Genomic DNA, 18,721 nt, shown 5'->3' on the forward strand with positions numbered 1-18,721 from the left:
GTCTGACTAAGGGAATTTGGCCTCATATTTATATCCCTGTGAAACAGAAAGTCATGACTGAACAATTGTATATTCCTAGTCACCCGGGATACTAAAAAATATAAAATATGAATGGGAATATACTTCAGATTGACTTTTTTTTTTTAATACTTTTTTTACTCATAAGAATTTCTAGGGGTGCCAATAATTGTAGCAAATGTGTTTGAGAAACTTAATTATGAGATCCCCCCCCCCCTTTTAATTAGTTTTCTTCAATTAAAGGTTAGATTTTTGTGAATATTTTGAATGAACAAAAGGATAAACAATAAAAACATATTTTTTCACAGCCTTCTATGCTCATATTTACCAAGGGTACCAATTTGTTTGGCCACAATTGTACATACACTTAAGTTGAATTCATTTAAACATTTTTTAACAAATTAAGTTGACATACACCAAGTTAACTGTGCCTTTAAGCTTGTAAAATTCCAGAAAATTATGTCAAGCCTTTAGATGATGTCAAGTCTTCTGCTAGGCTAATTGGAGTCAATTGGAGGTGTTCCTGTGGATGTATTTTAAGGCCTACCTTAAAACTCAGTGCCTCTTTGCTTGACATCATGGGAAAAGACCTCAGAAGCAACAATTGTGGACCTCCACATGTCTGGTTCATCCTTGGGAGCAATTTCCAACCGCCTGAAGGTACCATGTTCATCTGTACAAAAAAAAAGTATGCAAATATAAACACCATGGGATCACGCAGCCTTCATACCACTCAGGAAGGTGATGCGTTCTGTCTCATAGAATGCAAATCAATCCCAGAACAACAGCAAAGGACCTTGTGAAAATGCTGGAGGAAACAGGTAGACGAGTATCTATAGCCACAGTAAAATAAGTCCTATATCGATATGACCTGAAAGGCCGCTCAGCAAGGAAGAGGCTGGTGCTCCCAAACCGCCATAAAAAGCCATTCTTTTTAGAATTACTGTAGTATCCATATGGTAACTTGATTTTAGTAATACTAACCATATAATATCTATGGTTAATTTGGAGGTTTTATACTTACACATTTTTTAAGTGTAAACAAAGCAGCCTAATAATTTTCTGTTCAGGCCCATAAATATATTTAAAACAATTAAGTAATAATAAAGTTACTAATTTTATCCAAAGAATGCATCAAATTCAATTTAATAGAGGTATTGGTATCGATATTGGCCAACAAGTACTTGGTGTTATTAATGAAATAAAAACTGAAATAAATAGTTCTCTCTACTATTATTCTGACATTTCTCATTCTTAAAGTAGTGATCGTAACTGACCTTAGACAGGGAATGTTTTCTATGATTAAATGTCAGGGCTTGTGAAAAACTTCATTTAAATGTATTTGGCTAAAGTGTATGTAAACTTCTGACTTCAACTGTACATAACTGTGTATATAATAACATGTCTGACAAACATCTTTGGCTTCTGCATTGCATCTTGTTGTTCTAGTGTATTGTCTATTCATCTGTTACAAAATTTACAAAAGATTGCATAATCAAAATTTGCAGATTCACTGCCCAAATCAATTAACGTGCACAATGCTTGTCTGTCTGTTCTTCCTTCAGGTTACCGTAGTAAGTCTTAGTAAGAGTGCACCAGTTTAAGTGACTGTCTGAACCGTTTATTTTCAAATCTCAGTTAGCTTAACAGGAGACGCCATATCTATCACATTTTTAATAGGCAGGTTATGTTGAAGTTCAGTTTTGAAGATGCTGCATTCTGTTCCATTTAGCTACGTTCTGTCTAGCTGGTTGAAACACTCACCTAATGTATATGCACTGCTTCAGCGCGTTGAGTCCACTGCCACATGCCTGGTTTGTCTCCTCAAGTGTTCGCTCTTGTGGGGAAAGCCACAATGCTCTGTATTGTTGTTGTGATCATTCATGAAGTGTTCCATTCAACTCAAGAGTCTGAATTTCCACCTCTCATCTAGGGAGAGTGCAACGTAATGACACTTTATGTAGGACTTCTAACTTGGAAACTCGGGCGGAAATCTTCAACTCCCATTTTGTCGAGATGCAGGTGTGTGATGCATCACGCAAACATTCACTGTTATTAAGTAATATCCATTAATGAGTCAAAGTTCTTGCATTAAATGATAACGTGTATAGCAAACATTTTGCATAGACAGGTGTTCAAAACACCGTTATTTACACTCTGATTATTGTAACGATAGCATTGCAGCATTGTATATCAGTTTGTTTGCCATGAGATGTCTATGACAATCAATGTAGCCCTCAAAATCACAATGTAATCAATCTCAAAATTAAAAATAAGCTCCTAAACAAAAAAGCTCTTTGACATGTTTGTGTTTAGTTGTCAGGTAATTGTCACTGAATCTTGGATTAAGTGAAGTCACATCATGCATGATCACCATCGATCATCTTTTTCAGAATCGATCATTGCTGCCACATCCGAGTACACAAGTACTTGTTCCCATCCCTAATCAAGAGAAGGGCCTACCAAATAACGAAGTTAGATTTTAAGTGAAAGGTTAAAAATTGTGTTCTCTAAATTTCTTAAAGGAATAGTTCACGCAAAAATAAAAGTTCTCATCATTGATTCACCCTCATGCCATCACAGATGTGTATAAATGTATTTCTTCTGTAGAATAAAAATGAAGATTTTTAGAAGAATCTCAGCTCTGGACAGCCGTGGCCAAAAGTATTGGCAGTGACATATATTTTGTGTTTTGCAAATATTTATTTTCATCCAAGGGATTGGGCTCTCACAATTCTGCCCAAAACACTGCCATGAATAAAGAATGAATAAAGAATGGTCTCAAAACGTCCTGCAAAAGCAACTTTTCCCAACGATCCAGGAGCAATTTGGCGATGATCCGTGCATTTTCCAGCATGATAGAGCATCACGTCACAAGGCAAGAGTGATAATGAAGTGACTCGGAGATCAATGCATTGAAATTTTGGATCTGTGGCCAGGCAACTCCCTGGATCTTAATCCCATAGAGAACCTGTTGTCAATCCTCAAAAGGTGAGCGGACAAACAGAAGCCGACAAATTGTGGTCAACTCCGAGCACTAATAAGGCAAGAATGGATCGCCATCAGTCAGGATTTGGCCCAGAAGCTGATATCCAGCATGCCAGAGCAACTTGCAGAGGTTATGAAGAACAAGGGTCAACACTGTAAATATTGAGTCTGCATAAATTGAGTGTTTTTGCCAATAAATGTCTTTAAAACTTATGAAAAGCTTATCTTTGTTTTCCAATATACCATAGAAACATGTGAAAAAATAATCTACAAATACTGAAGCTGCAAACTTTGTAAAATTTATGTCACTGCCAATAGTTATGGCCACGGCTGTAGGTCTAATAGGATTCAAAAGGTGACCAAATGCTCCAAAAAGCACAAAGTAGCATAGAAGTAATCCATATGACTCCAGTGGGTGTAAATCGGACGTTTCATCACGATATGATCTTATATCGATTCTCTCTGCCTGTGATCCGATATTTGCCAATACTTCAAACTCAATTTGATTGCCCTCAAATGCAAACAAAATATAATTAACATTTTAATGAGCTCTCTGAAAAGAGCAAATCCACATTGGGTCATCCACCACAAAATAAGGTAACATCAGATGTTAAAAAAAAATAGAATATATATATATATATATATATATATATATATATATAGATAGATAATAATTTAAAAAAATTATTTTTAAATTATTTAATTATTTAAGTACTTACATTACATACCATGGCTTGTTTCCAACTGTCCGTGCTATCCGCGGTTTTCTGGGCTACATCTTCCACAGTTGTAATGAAATATTCTGTTACAGTTAACTGGGATAAATGTTAGTAAGGGTGTTGATGTGTAAAGTCTTATAACTGATGCTAGTGCTGGGCAGCAGGTGATTTCACTTTCCCTCATTTGTGCTGTTCAGAATGTCGGCGTTGTCAAGACGTTTAACATGATGGTTGAACTGCTCCATGGGACTTTTAGATAGCAAATTCTCATGTAAATTTCAAATGGGTGGCATGCTAAACGATATCTCTGGAAGCCCGAATTAATCACGCATGTGAGCTGCTTTGCGTTTGTCACGGGAGCTGACATTTTAAAGAGAGCGAGCGCCAGCGCCAGGTTGACGCACGCGCACTGATCCGGTCACTGGTCTGGGACTCGCGTTTTGCGGGAAGCTCGATTGAGGCGCGCACAGATAGCAGAGCGCAATTTGGCATCACAGACCCTGCGCACATGAACAGCATATTTAGCGCCCATAAAGTGAAATGAATGTTATAAGGTTGCTTCATCGCCTGACGGAAATGCATTCGGACGTGGCTGACGTGAGTAAAAATAAAGGTGCATCAAGAGATAGGATAGGTGTAAGTGAGAAACAGATCAATATTTAAGTCCCTTTTACTATAAATCTCCACTTTCACATACAATTTTAGTTTTTTGACAATTCACATTTCACATTCTTCGTGCATATCGCCACCTAGCGGTTGGGGCTGGTCAAAAGTGTTGATTTATAGTTTAAAAAAAAAAAAAAAAAACACAACTTAAATATTAACTTGTTTCTCACTCACATAGATTTAGATATTGGTTATTCATATTGGTAATCCAAGATATGGATTTTACCACGAGTCTTATGGATTACTTTTATTCTTGTCTTTTTTATGCTTTTTGGAGCTTTGAATGGTCACCATTCACTTGCATTGTGTGGACCAACAGAGCTGTGATATTCTTCTAAAAATCTTACTTACTTCTGCTGAACACAAATTAAGTCATACACATCTGGGATGCCATGAGGATGAGTAAATTATGAGAGAATTATATTTTTGGGTGAACTAACCCTTTAAATATTTTTCAGGCTCGGGCAGGTCTTCACATGTGTTTTAAATGTTGTAATTATATAGTATATATTAATTATATGTAAAGGCCAAAACAGTTGTATGTTTACAATATGTATACACTTCTGCAGTTGGAAGAGTGCATTATGATAATTCTGTGGTTTAAATTTAGCAGAAAAGCAATTAAATAGCACATAATAAGCTTCCCTTAGTGACAAAATGTCCCTTTGTGATAGCTTAATATACATACATAAACGTACAGTGCTACTACACAAACCGATCTGCTGTACGGAGGAAACATTTTTCATTTACAATAAAAAACAAAGATAGAGAGAAAAAAAATTAATTACCCATTTAAAACAATTATAATAATATAAAACATGACAGCACACATGGTCTGGTTTGATGTCAATTTATTAAAAAAAAAAAAAGCAAAGAAAACCCCTAAAATGTCTGTTTCTGGTGACGAGTGACCACGCTGGATGGGTTTTCAAAGTCTGAAGTATTTCTATTAATCCATTTCACATTTCTTTTAACTCCATTTAAATAAGTTCAAAAAGTGGAGCTGCATAATTCAGCCAAAATAGAAAAGGCCTAACATGAGATATAACAGAATCAGTAATCATTATTATTGCTAGTTTTTCTACCATTTTATGACTGATCCACCAACCAACTTTGCCATCACATTTGATATACAATTTTCTCCTAGTAAAAACAACATGTGCACTATTTTCAAACAACCTTATAATATGAAATAATTTTTGCAATATGCAGGGGAAAATGTATCTAATAAGGAGAGAGAGCACTGAACAAGATCACATTAAAAATAATAAAATCAATAAACCAATAAAAAAAAATCTACTTAAATTAAACAAATTTAAAAGTGAAAATTGTCAAATGAAGCACTCAAAGCACCTCTGACATGATGATATAGATTTCATAGTTCTTTCAGACAAACTAATCCAGAATTCAACTAACAAAAACAATCCCTTTGAAATAACAGCAACAACACTGCTTTCTAAATACAATGATATACCAGCATTTCAGCACTGTACAAAATAATAAATAAAATAAATCAGAGCATCAAGTAAAAAATGGACTTGTTGATGTCCATCAAATATCCAGTTTAGAAAATTCAGCGCTTTTGTGGGTTGGATGAAGGAATTCTGGTGTTTTTGTTGTTTATTGGATTTACAGTACACCATGTAATAAATAAATTACATGGACTAGGCACAGATTAGATGAGATCAGCATCTCGTAAAAGTCCAAGCTACATGTGAAGTTATATGTGAGGAGAAAACAAAAAAGGTTTCATAGCCTAACATTTAATATGAACTTTATGGATACATATTTTGAAGTGAACAAATGCCCAGATTTAGCTCCAAATACTAAAAGGTCTGCAAACCCAAAACTTCATTTCTCATTTTAGTGTGAATGTGCCTGTATTACTTCTTTAATTGGTGGTTTTACAAGCTTAAAGTTAAAAAAAATATTGAAAACACACCCACCCACACATTCACACACTGGATCAACCTTAAAATAACAGCCAATATTCAGAACACTCGGTTGTGCTATAATTCTCAAAGTTTAATACACAAACTAATTAGAGAAATATAGAAATAAAACAACTGTCTCAGCCTGAATCTTAAAGGATGTACTTACAATATTAATGTCCAGTTTCGAAAAAAATGAGGTCAAGCAGACATAAAACAAATAAAATTCCACACATTGAAAGTGGAGAATGAGAGAATGAAGAAATCAACCAATCTCACAGTTGACATCTGTGCTGATAAAATTGATGGGAAGACCACATAAGTAGCAGGACAGACGTCAAACCTGCACACACATCCACACTCAGTTCACAGTTTGATGGACAATTAAACAAGAAGTCTTAAAAGATCCCAGTTGTGAATTTCACACACTATTGCCATTGCAAGACAGCAATGGAAACATATAAAAGTATATAAATGAAATGATATCAAGGAATTTCTTGTTATGTAACAATCCCGACTATTTTTAACAGAATGCCAAGTCATTTGGAAAGACTTCAAGTCTATTAATATGAAGTGTAGGCTTGATTTGGCTGTTAATCGCACAATACATTGCACCATGATTTTTCTTGTTAAAAAAAATGCTTCCTTTTCTGAATGTTTCTGATGCTCTACACTCCTCAAGTCTACACGTAATGACAAAATAGCCATTTTACACTAATTAGAACACATTCAAAGCCAGCTGAGCTAACTGAAACTCGCTATTAAGATCATTATAAAATCACTGGTTTATTGGTTGAATTTCAAAAAGACATAATGCCCCCAAGAGAAGAAATCCTTGCCTCTTCAAACAACAATCTTGAATATTGCCTTATATGTCGTGTAACTTAAGAGGTTTCATTGACAGCATCAATAGTCATTATCCACATAGAAAACGGAACTGATCCGACAGGTGTACGGAAATGAGGTTGCCTAAAAGGAAGCTCTACTCACAAAACACCAGCCTTTGTTCACCAATTCATGTGATTCACACAAAATCTTCTAATTCACACATCTGTGATGCCTTTAGAGAGGATCATACAGAACCACATACAGCATCTCACATTTCTGTCACACCCTCAGTTGCTATGCATTCATTTGGGAGGCAGGAATCTTTTTTCAAAATAGTAAGTGGATATTTACAGAGGGTGATTGTGAAAAATCCCTCTAAAAACAGTTTGGAGACCTAGACCTATCTTATGGAGAAATCTAAAGCACTCGATTCCCTTGGCCTTTATTGCACTTTGCTGATAGTCATGAGAAATCAAATGTAAATATACAAAACTGCAGCACATTCTTATCCCAATGATGAGTGGATGTCTGTTTCTCCTGATATGAAAAACTAATTGAGATTGCTGGTATGTCATGGTAACACAACTCTACTTTTTGTATTGTTGATGGAGAGCTCTACATTTCATGATTTAGTCACCCATATGCACATACACAATTCACGCACACTTTTACTACACTGCGACTCAATGCAATCTTAAAGGGGCTGTATATGCATTACGTTGCAGAAAATGTCCCCTTAGAGGACAGGGAAGGAATTTGTTTCCTGAAATAAATTTATTTTCCCCTCACAAAAAGTTTAGTGTTTTCCCTCGTAATAACTTTATCAGTCAGAGATAGTTACATAATTAAAAGCACACTCTGTCTTTCACCTGTACGTGTTCGCTGGCATGTCTTTGGAAGGTGTGTTTTGTCTATCTACGTCTAGCAGAAGTTAGCAAAATGACTGGAATCACTTACAGCACCTTTAATGTACTTTATGTTTCAAAACAAAGCTCTGTAGTATTTATGGATCAGCTGAAGTGCTTGGACTGTTTCCCTTCAATGTGATGTTTACAAAGCTTTCTAGAGTCGTTCCTGCAGACCAGCCTTACTCTGACATCAAAGATGACTTTTTTCAGCCCATGTGGAAGTTCATGTTCTCATAGGACCAGTAAAAACGTTAGCCCACAATGCACACAACAGTTCATGTTCCCATTCTGAGAAACATCAATATCAAAAGCTGAAAGTGGCTAATGGAAATCGGTGGAAAAGAGAAAAGGTCTACAGCATCATCTTCCTGAGCACATGGAACAGTAACTACAGACACCAACAGCAATCTAAATACAACAGAGCTTTGACATAAAACTAGGAATGCACAGTATGAATATTCAGGATCAAAACAGATCTATATTTATCTTATCCATATCGGCAGGCATAAATGTCCATTGAAAAGCAATATTTTCCCTTTCCTTACATAAATATGCATAAGCATTCATATATGGACTAAAAAATTAATGCAAATTCGTCTTTAAGGCATTCTGTGTTCAACCCAAGGTGTCTCTGCTCCAATCTAATGTGATAATTAATAAAAGTACTATAAAAGTCTTAAATATTGGTTAAATCCACACATTAGTGCGATTAATGGCATTACACAAACATTTGTGTGCATTCCAAGCTGAAACATAAAATAGATTTACTTTAAAAGCAAAGTTTGTATGAAATGTGTCCCACAAGTGTTTGGGCTGTAAATATGGAGTTGATCACACAAACTAGCCTCAATGGAATAGTCTTGGAAGGGAGGTTTACTGACGTCCAGCTCAATGGCGATCAATTATTGTGTCAAAAGTGTCTTAACAGTACAATTCAATTGTTTAAATTGTGGGTCGTATTGCCCATATTTTTTTGTCCTCCAATAATCACCTCCAGAAAAATCTAGATACCTATTTGTTAAGACAAAAACATGAACCCCACATACATGAATGAAAGAGCCATAAAAAAATAATGCAGACTGGTTGTTCTTCTCCGGCACCCCTTTTTAAAGATTTTGGATGTGGAGTTGGGTTTGATCTGTCTTTTACTCTTCTGAAAGGACCCAGCAAATCTTGGTCCAAAGTTTATCCAACGCACCTGGATTTTCTGCTTGTCTTTCCATTTTTCACACTTTTCAATAAAGTAGAAAAGGTCCATGGACACAATGCAGGGGAAGGATGTGGATGAATTACCAATTCATCATGGAATTTCTGTTCAAGGTCATGAAGAAAACTTGGCTGCTGCCCCCTGATCTGACAGAGGCAAAGAACACCTGCAGAAAAGAAGAGTCCAGATGGAGGAAGGACATTATTATATGGCCAATTTGTAACCTTAAAGACCAAACTATTTAATCAGATCTACAACCTTGAGTTATTGAAGCTTTAATATTTTGATAGCGAAACACTTTTTACTATCCTAGGAAAATGTGAACTAACTACAGTACAGAGTAAGAGTTTAAAGATGAAGTGTGCAATTTTTCAATGCAAAAATACATTCTCCTGATGGAGCTTAATATGCAGACAACTATCTGCATTAGTAAGCCAGTTAAAGTTGATTTCCCTAAGAAGTAGCACTTTATGGCACTTTCATTGCTCTGTTTGTTTGAGAATCCTGAAAAGCCTCAGTTTGGGGCTAAACTTTCTGTTTAGACCAACTAATGAATGGAGAGTTTGGGGAAACCTATTTGAAACAATCATTTTTGCAATCCCATTTGGAGACGTCATGGTGCTCAACTAATGGCATGAGTTTGTGGCAAAACCTATTTGTTCAAATATTGGCAGAGGCAAAATGTGTGTTCAGGAAACCTGTTTGGAAACATCCCTTTTTCTTTTCCTTTTTTTTGCAATTCCTTTTGGTGCAATTAGTTGAACAGAAATAATGCTCATTGTACAAAATTGCCTGGAATTGTTTCTGGAAGGCAGTAGATGCCCTAACCCCGTAGAGCCTGAAAGGCAGAGTAGCTTGCCAGGAACAACTCGAGGCAACTTTTTACGACTGTGAGAAATTACACGTTTCACCATCAAAAACGTTTGACAAAATACTCGTCTTAAAAAAGAAAAGTTAATGCATGGGAAAGTTGGTGTGCCACAGTAACATACTTTATCGTTTCTCTCCGAAAGGAACTTCAGTCGCTGAGCTCGTTTGTGCATGAAAACTCCGTCGAGGTGTCCCGTTTCCACGGAGCGGATCTCAATGGCTTTCTCTCCCCAGCCCATGATCTGGTTGGAGTGGATATAGGCTGCAGAAGGGAAGGGGAAATGGAGCACAAACATGTGACAGGAGAGCATGTACACTCACTGGAATCAATATTAGAACACCCCGTTCCTCAACGACTTCTGACGTCCAACTGCAAACTGAAACTAACCAGACCCAATAAAAACAGGCCTGCCAAAGCGACCCCACATCATCAGGAGGTCATTATTGCAGCAGTTTCTAAGCATCAGAAATTCAAGTAACAATTATGGTTGTTATTCCATTTAATTTAGCATTTGATGTGGCTAATTAAAAGGCTAAGAGAAATCCAATGCTCCTTAAATACTTATGAATAAAGAACTAATTATGAACTCTCTTCAAGGACTTCCTGCGGATAAAACTGATTTCATGTAAAGTCCTTCATAGACACTACTGATAAAGTGATTTGGTTGTTTTGACTTTTCTCTGCTACTGATATAACAAATAGTTTGGTGTTGATAATGAATTGTACCATCTAGTTATAAGAGCAGAATCACTGAAGAGTTTAAAATAATTGGGATGAATCATTAATTTCAGATCTGAGGGGGAGGGCAGCTGCCGGTCTACATTTGAACCCTCAGAAATAGACAAACAAATGACAAAAGACATAAAACAAAAATTCTTTGCTGATGAGAGATGACAACAAATTAACAAACATTAAACAGAAAATTAAATTTCAGAGACACATGGCACATCATTTGATGCATGAAATAAGTAAAGCTAAAGTTGCAGCAAAAGAAGAATGCGGAAAAACACCAATTTTGAAATACGCCTATATACACACACACACACACACACACACACACACACACACACACACACCTAAAAAGACAAGAAATATATTGAAATTGATGTTGGTCTCTCTCTATCCTGGTTAAATGTAAAAATTAACCAAGTAAAATAGAAAAAAATATTATCTCTCGCTCTCATATATACACACACACATATCCTATAAAGGATTCAATATGAAGGATTTTAAGACAACCTTTTAAGACTTTTTTGCATTGTGACATTATTTTCATGACAAATAAGCCCATTTTTCCCCTCAAATTCTCATTACACATCATCTCATTTGCACTATAGTAATGAAAATTGGAGGGGAGGTCTTAATGGTCCTAAAAAAGCATAAACCTAAAATATAATGATTAAAAAAAAAAAATTCAGGCTTTTGCTCAATCAAAAAAGTTTATGCTGCTTATATGTTAAACAGTGTGAACAAAACATTATACAAGAAAATGAGCTAGACACAGTACATACAAACATTTCACCTAGTGCCAGGGTTTAGACTGATGGGTGACACACATAGGGGTATGAAGGCAAATTATTTGAGCAAGGAGTTGCTTAGTCTTCGAGTTAAGTGAGGGACAGGAAGAACAGAAGGAGTGGACAAATACATGAAGGTAGAGAGGAATGAGATTGTGTGTGATTGTAAAGGAGTATTTAGGAAGAGGACTGATTTACAGAAGATATCCTGAGAGGCTTTCAGCGGAAGTGGTTAGCATCAGGGCTCTTAAAAGGAGAACAGGAGCTTTTGTGTGAAATAAACAACCAAAACATACCAACAGAGGTGGGCATCTCTCCCCACTGGAGCACCACGTCTTTAGTGATTCTGCCGTATGTGTTCACATAGACTCCCTCATCTTCATAACACAGAAGCATCTCCATGCCGTCGGTCCTGGGAAGCACCACAATGGCGTGAGGGCTAACAGTGCCCTGAATCTGGGAAGGGAGGGGTGGGCGCAGATGAGCCTTGGGGTGACAAAAACGAGCCGTAGTGCAAAACATTCCCCACCAGGTGGCGCTCCCGCTACCACCTCCCACCCCCCCGAGCCAACCCAACCTAGTGATGTGGGTGGCCAGAGCTTCTCCCTTTGAGAAACTGCTGCAACAATCAAGTCTCCTGCCCAGCACTTGATAACACAGATGCCTGGGCGACCGGACCCCAAAACCTCCTAACTAACAGATTACAGTTGGCACTGGGGCATTGGAATGGTTTAGTTGCTTTGGTTCACTCTTTGTTGTGTACACATTTGGTTTGTCAAAGGTCGTAGATCGGGGAGATGTTTTCCTCTTACAATGGAGATATACTGTATTTTTATCACAATCAATAATGTTAAAACAATAATGCCAGTTATTCACAGTAGAATGAGACCTTTGAAATCTGAGATGTCTTAAAAGAATATTGCGGGTTCAAGCTCAACCAACATTATTTGTGGCATAATATTGATTACCACAAAAGAAATTTGGGACTCGACCCTCCTTTTCTATAAAAAAAGCAAACATTTTGGTTACAATGAGGCACTTAAAATGGAAGTGAATGGGGGCCAACGTTTGAACGTTAAAATGATAACTTTTTCAAAAGTATAGCCACATGACAAAGGATGTGTGTGTAAACCTGATTTCAGTGTGATAAAATAATTTACTAACCCGTGTAAAGCTATAGCCAATTTTACAACAAACCCTAAAATGACTAAAAATGACAATTTAAACAACTTTAGAGCTCAAACAATACACAAGTTTTAACAGAAGAATTATTGCAAGTGTTTTTATAAAATGATAAGCTTCACATTTCTGTATTTTTAAAACCTTAAAAAATTGGCCACATTCACTTTGTAATTGCCTCACTGCAACCTCGATTTTTTTTATAAAGAAAAACAGGAACGAGTCAAAATACATTTTTGTGGTAGTCAACATTATGCCACAAATGCTGTTGTTTGAGCTTAACTTGTTTTGAACCCGGAATATTCCTTTAATGAACTTCATAACATTCATCTGCTCTATGCATCTCATTAAGATAAAACATTCACTCGTATTGTTCCAAACTGTAATCAGGGTCCAAAACGTACTTTTCGCCACTCTTGCCAATGGTTGGTAAATGGAGATGTGTTGTTCATAAATATTTATTACCAGGCACAAAACCGTATTTGGCATTCTTTTATAAAAAAAATATAAAACAGGATTATTTAGCTGTCTATTTGTGACAAGCAGTCATTCACAAAAACGTGAAAAAACATGGTGTGTTCTAATTTAGTTTTTGTGATTTTGTGGAATTTTTTGTTTTTGTGAATTAATGTGAGGAATATTTCATATTTGTGTCACCACATAAATCCACAGCATCCAGGACCAAAACTATGTGGTTTATACAGCAGTATAACCCATCTATTATGTTGCAGTTTCTAAAAAGTTAACAGCCAAATGTCATTTTGTTTTAGTCTCCAAAGCCTACCGGTACTTGCATTTGCTTGGCAAGTTAATTTTGGACCTTGTCTGTGATTAAAAGACACACACATGACACAGATACCACCACTCCAATACATGCCAGTGTCCCCAGGGAGGAGATGTCTTATTTAAAGTCCCTTGGAATCAGGGAAAGAAGGGGAGAGTTGCCTCTGCTCTGCCTGTCTTCACTTACGTGGGACGGAATGTAGATATCGTATGGATTCCCAGAGTCGACATCTATCACGTGAAAACCAACAGTGGAGCCATAGATAACCTTTAACCTCTGCCCTTCTTCCACTGTAAGGTCAACAAGTTGAGGCTTGTGCTGAAGATCTGTGAAAGACTTTGGAAAGAGAGGAAGAGACTGTCATTTGAGTAATGATAAAATTATAAACCATTATAAAATTGTAAAAGAAATGAATAAAAAACAGCATTTCCCACTGACAACTGTTGTAACATCTGCATGATAGGAGATTGGAAACCGAAAATGGAAATCAATAATAGGGCAAAAGATTGTAAAAACAAATTGAAAGCATTTTTAATTATCAAAAAATATTATTTTATATTATCTGTTATCACTATTCTATATCACTTTATATACCTTATTTAAATGTTATTATATCATTGTCTTCAAATGCTAAATGCATTGTTGTATTTTTACATCCAGTGAGTCAGAAGTTTACATACACATAAAAGTTAATTCTGCTTTTAAGCAGCTTGGAAAATTCCAGAAAATGATGTCAAGCCTTTAGGCAATTAGCTTCTGATAGGAGGTGCACTGAATTGGAGGTTTACCTGTGAATGCATTTTAAGGCCTACCTTCAAACTCAGTGCCTCTTTGCTTGACATGTGAAAATCAAAATCAAAAGAAGCCAAGACCTCAGAAAAAGATTAGTGGACATCCACAAGTCTGGTTCATCCTTGGGAGCAATTTCCAAATACCTGAAAAGTACCACATTCATCTGTACAAATAATAGTATGCAAGTATAAACACCATGGACCACGCAGTCATCATACCGCTCAGGAAGGTTTCCTAGAGGCGAAAAGTGCAAATCAATCCCAGAACAACAGCAAAGGACCTTGTGAAGCTGCTGGAGGAAACCGGTAGACGAGTATCTATATCCACAGTAAACCGAGTCCTATATCAACATAACCTGAAAGGTTGCTCAGCAATGAAGAAGCCACTGCTCCTAAACCACCATAAAAAGCCAGAATACAGATTGCAAGTACACATGGGGACAAAGATCTTACTTTTTGGAGAAATTACCTCTGGTCTGATGAAACAAAAATGGAACTGTTTGGCCATAATGACCATTGTTATGTTTGGAGGAAAAAGGGTGAGGCTTGCAAACTGAAGAACACCATCCCAACCGTGAAGCATGGGGGTGGCAGCATCATGCTGTGGGGGTGCTTTGCTGCAAGAGGGACTGGTGCTCTTCACAAAATAGATGGCATCATGAGGAAGGAAAATTATGTGGATATATTGAAGGAACATCTCAAGACATCAGCTAGGAAGTTAAACTTGGTCACAATTGTGTCTTCCAAATGGACAATGACCCCAAGCATACCTCCAAAGTTGTGGCAAAATGGCTAAAGTATAACAAAGTCAAGGTATTGGAGTGGTCATCACAAAGCCCTGACCTCAATCTGAAGATTGAGAATTTCAAGAATTTGTGGGCAGAACTGAAAAAGGGTGTGCAAGCAAGAAGGCCTACAAACCTGACTCAGTTACACAGTTCTGTCTGGAGGAATGGGCCAAAACTCCAGCAACTTATTGTGAGAAGCTTGTGGAAGGCTCCCCAAAATGTTTGAACAATTTAAAGGCAATGCTACCAAATACTAACAAAGTGTATGTCAACTTCTGACCCACTGGGAATGTGATGAAAGAAATAAGCTGAAATAAATCATTCTCTCTACTAATATTCTGACATGTCACATTCTTAATATAAAGTAGTGATCCTAATACAGGGAATTGTTTCTACAATTAAATGTCAGGAATTGTGAAAAACCGAGTTTAAATGTATTTGGCTAAGGTGTATGTAAACTTCTGACTTCAACTATGTATTTACACACACAGATTAGCCATGACATTAAAACCACCTGCCTAATATCATGTAGGTCCCCTCATGCCGCCAGAACTGTGATGACTCTTACATGGACTCCACAAGACCTCTGAAGGTGTCCTGTGGTATCTGGCACCATGACGTTAGCAGCAGATCATTCAAGTCCTGTAAGTTGTGAGGTGGGGCCTCCATGGATCGGAATTGATGGTCCAGCACATCCCATAAATGCTCAAAATTGAGATCTGGGGAATTTGGAGGCCAAGTCAACACCTAGAACACGTTGTCATGTTCCTCAAACCATTCCTGATCAATTTTTGCAGAGTGGCAGGGCACATTATTCTGCAGAAAGAGGCCACAGCCATTAGGGAATACAGTTGCCATGACGGGGTGTACGTGGCCTGCAATAGGTGGTATATGTCAAAGTAACATCCACATGAATGCCAGGATCCAAGGTTTATCAGCAGAATATTACCCAGAGCATCCCACTACATCCGCCAGCCTGCCTTCTTTCCATAGTGCATCCTGCTGCCATCTCTTCCCTGGGTAAACGGCACACACCCACCCGGCAGTCCACATGATCTAAAAGAAAATGTGAATCTTCAGACCAGGCCACCTTCTTCCATTGCTCCATGGTCCAGTTCTGATGCTCATGTGCCCATTGTAGGCGCTTTCGGCGGAAGACAGGGGTCAGCTTGGGAACTCTGACCGGTCTGTGGCTATGCAGCCCCATAAACAGCAAGCTGTGATGCACTGAGTGTTCTGACACCTTTCTATCATGGCCAGCATTAAGTTATTCAGCATTTTGTGCTACTCTAGCTCTTCTGTGGGATCGGATCAGACGGGCTAGCCTTCGCTCCCCACATGCATCAATGAGCCTTGGGTGCCCATGACCCTGTCGCCGGTTCACCGGTTGTCCTTCCTTGGACCACTTTTGGTAGGTACCAACAACTGCATACTGGGAACACCCCTCAAGACCTGACATTTTGGAGATGCTCTTGACCCAGTCGTCTAGCCTTCAGAACTTGCCCATTTTTCCTGCCTCCAACATATGAAATTCAAGAACTGACTTTCACTTGCTGCCTAATAAATCCCACCCCTTGACAGGTGCCATTGTAACGATATAATCAATATTATTCACTTCACCTGTCAGTGGTTTTAATGTTGCTGATCAGTGTATATACTGTATATATGTGTGTGTGTGGGTGTACACACCACTAAGCACAAGTACAAAAATAGTAACTTAATTTGCACATTTTGTACCTGTCCTGCCAAGTTGAGTTCTAAGACCTACTTTAACATGAGCACACAGCTGTTCTTTCTAAAAGGGGGTAAAGAGGGTGTCAGTGGACAAGACCTCTATCTTACCTTGAAAGCCATGAATTTGTGGTAGGGTTTTGGAGCCCAGGCATAGATCTCCACTGAATTCTTCAATGCAATCACCAAAAACTTAATCCTCTCATATTTGACTGTCAAACAAAAACAACAATTTCTAAGGAATAATCATTTTATCACCTATAGGTCGATCGATATATTAGGGCAGAATGATTTACTGGAAGTTATTTGGCCATTTTGAGATGATTAATTATGCTTATAACTATGCCAAACAATACTCTAAATATATTTTAAACATACAGTATAACTATATAACTGCCTGTTTGCTCAATAAATGGAAGTCCGAATTTCAGAGTGCACATTTCAGAGTGAAATCTGAGTAAATATTGTGTAAAAACATTTTGGCATTTTTATATAAAATATAATATTACCATGTATGCATAATACAGTATGTATTTTACTTATATATTATGCATAACACAATATTACTATTTGATAGCATATGCAAAACCTATATCCTGTAATTTTAACACTAGTCTCTTTAAATTTTGATGACTTTTATTATTCAGGTTATCCAAGTATTAAAACAATTAATTGGCTTAGCTGACTGAGGTAACATACCGACTTTATAATGGACGCATCCTTCTAGGTCACCAACCGTAATCCATCCTTGTTTTTTTTCTACCTCAGGGTCATTGTGAAGTATCCTGTTTCTAAGCCATGACAGGTAATAGACCCTCAGTTTATTCTTTTTACCTGTGAAAGATTAAAAGTGATGTGATCTTTTCAACACAAACAAGAATCTCTGAATCTGGCCCATATGTATACTGGCACATAAACAGCTCGAGAGCATTCTATGGTGAATAAACTCACCTGATATGGTGACCAGAACATTGAGACCCTCCAGCACGTCCATCTGCTGAAAGCGTCTGCGGTTGATGAGATTGTACACTTTGCCCTGACCACTGCGATCTAACAACATCAGTCCATTCTCTGTTCCTACTAGCAGGTTTACTCCTACAGTAAACAAACAGAAACATACATATATATACACCTGGCAATAATAACAAATTTACTTGAGAAGCAAAATGGCATTAGATATTAAGTCTTGTTTTTAAAGAAATAAAATAAAAACATATTTTTTTAGTTAGGGCTTACCCCAGAGAGCCGCGCACAGGATCTCAGAGTTGAAGCGCTTCTTGTACTTGCGGATTTCCGGGGTGTCGCTGTGGGGACGGATGTTGGTGGGATTGACATTAACGACAGAAATTTTCCGAGCCTCATTCAGGCGAGCTTGTTCCTGCTCTTGCCGCAGGAGTTCATCTGTAAAATGAGCTGCAACACAACAATTACATAAAAATACAGCCATCTCCATTCTTACATATGCACTTTGGAAAGCTCATCTTACAAGTCTCCAAAACCTTGACAGATGGATAATTCACCTGAGGCGGAGCTGTCCTCATCATCCTCTGTGGGGGAGGTCTGATACACTCGTGGGTCCACAAATGGAGTAAAGGAGGCTTTGGATCCACTCCCCATCCCAAACTGCCAACATGGACAATCAGCATGTGAGAGAAACAAACATCAACCATGCAAACTGGATACCCCAAGTCTCTTCTAATGATGGATCCGCTTTGTTCAGAATAACTTACTACCTTACAACTCTTACTTCTTATGCCATTAGGGAATAAAGATACAAGAGTCATAGAAGCCACAA

At 37.5% G+C, this 18,721-nt stretch overlaps 1 protein-coding gene across 1 annotated transcript in view; it reads right to left on the bottom strand.

The window, feature by feature from the left end:
* Positions 1–5,231: 5,231 nt before the first annotated feature.
* LOC127635361 (traf2 and NCK-interacting protein kinase-like) overlaps positions 5,232–18,721 on the bottom strand; it is an 82,219-nt gene continuing 68,729 nt past the window's right edge. Inside the window, exons 24-32 of the mRNA XM_052115339.1 lie at positions 18,447–18,549; positions 18,163–18,339; positions 17,878–18,021; positions 17,626–17,760; positions 17,038–17,138; positions 13,803–13,952; positions 11,950–12,109; positions 10,258–10,397; positions 5,232–9,431 (exon numbers count right to left, since the gene is read on the bottom strand). Coding sequence (XP_051971299.1) covers positions 9,348–9,431; positions 10,258–10,397; positions 11,950–12,109; positions 13,803–13,952; positions 17,038–17,138; positions 17,626–17,760; positions 17,878–18,021; positions 18,163–18,339; positions 18,447–18,549 — 1,194 coding nt within the window. The 3' untranslated portion in view covers positions 5,232–9,347. The remainder of the gene's footprint in view (positions 9,432–10,257; positions 10,398–11,949; positions 12,110–13,802; positions 13,953–17,037; positions 17,139–17,625; positions 17,761–17,877; positions 18,022–18,162; positions 18,340–18,446; positions 18,550–18,721) is intronic.

The sequence above is a fragment of the Xyrauchen texanus genome, chromosome 42 (assembly GCF_025860055.1).
Source record: "Xyrauchen texanus isolate HMW12.3.18 chromosome 42, RBS_HiC_50CHRs, whole genome shotgun sequence".
Taxonomy (NCBI): domain Eukaryota; kingdom Metazoa; phylum Chordata; class Actinopteri; order Cypriniformes; family Catostomidae; genus Xyrauchen; species Xyrauchen texanus.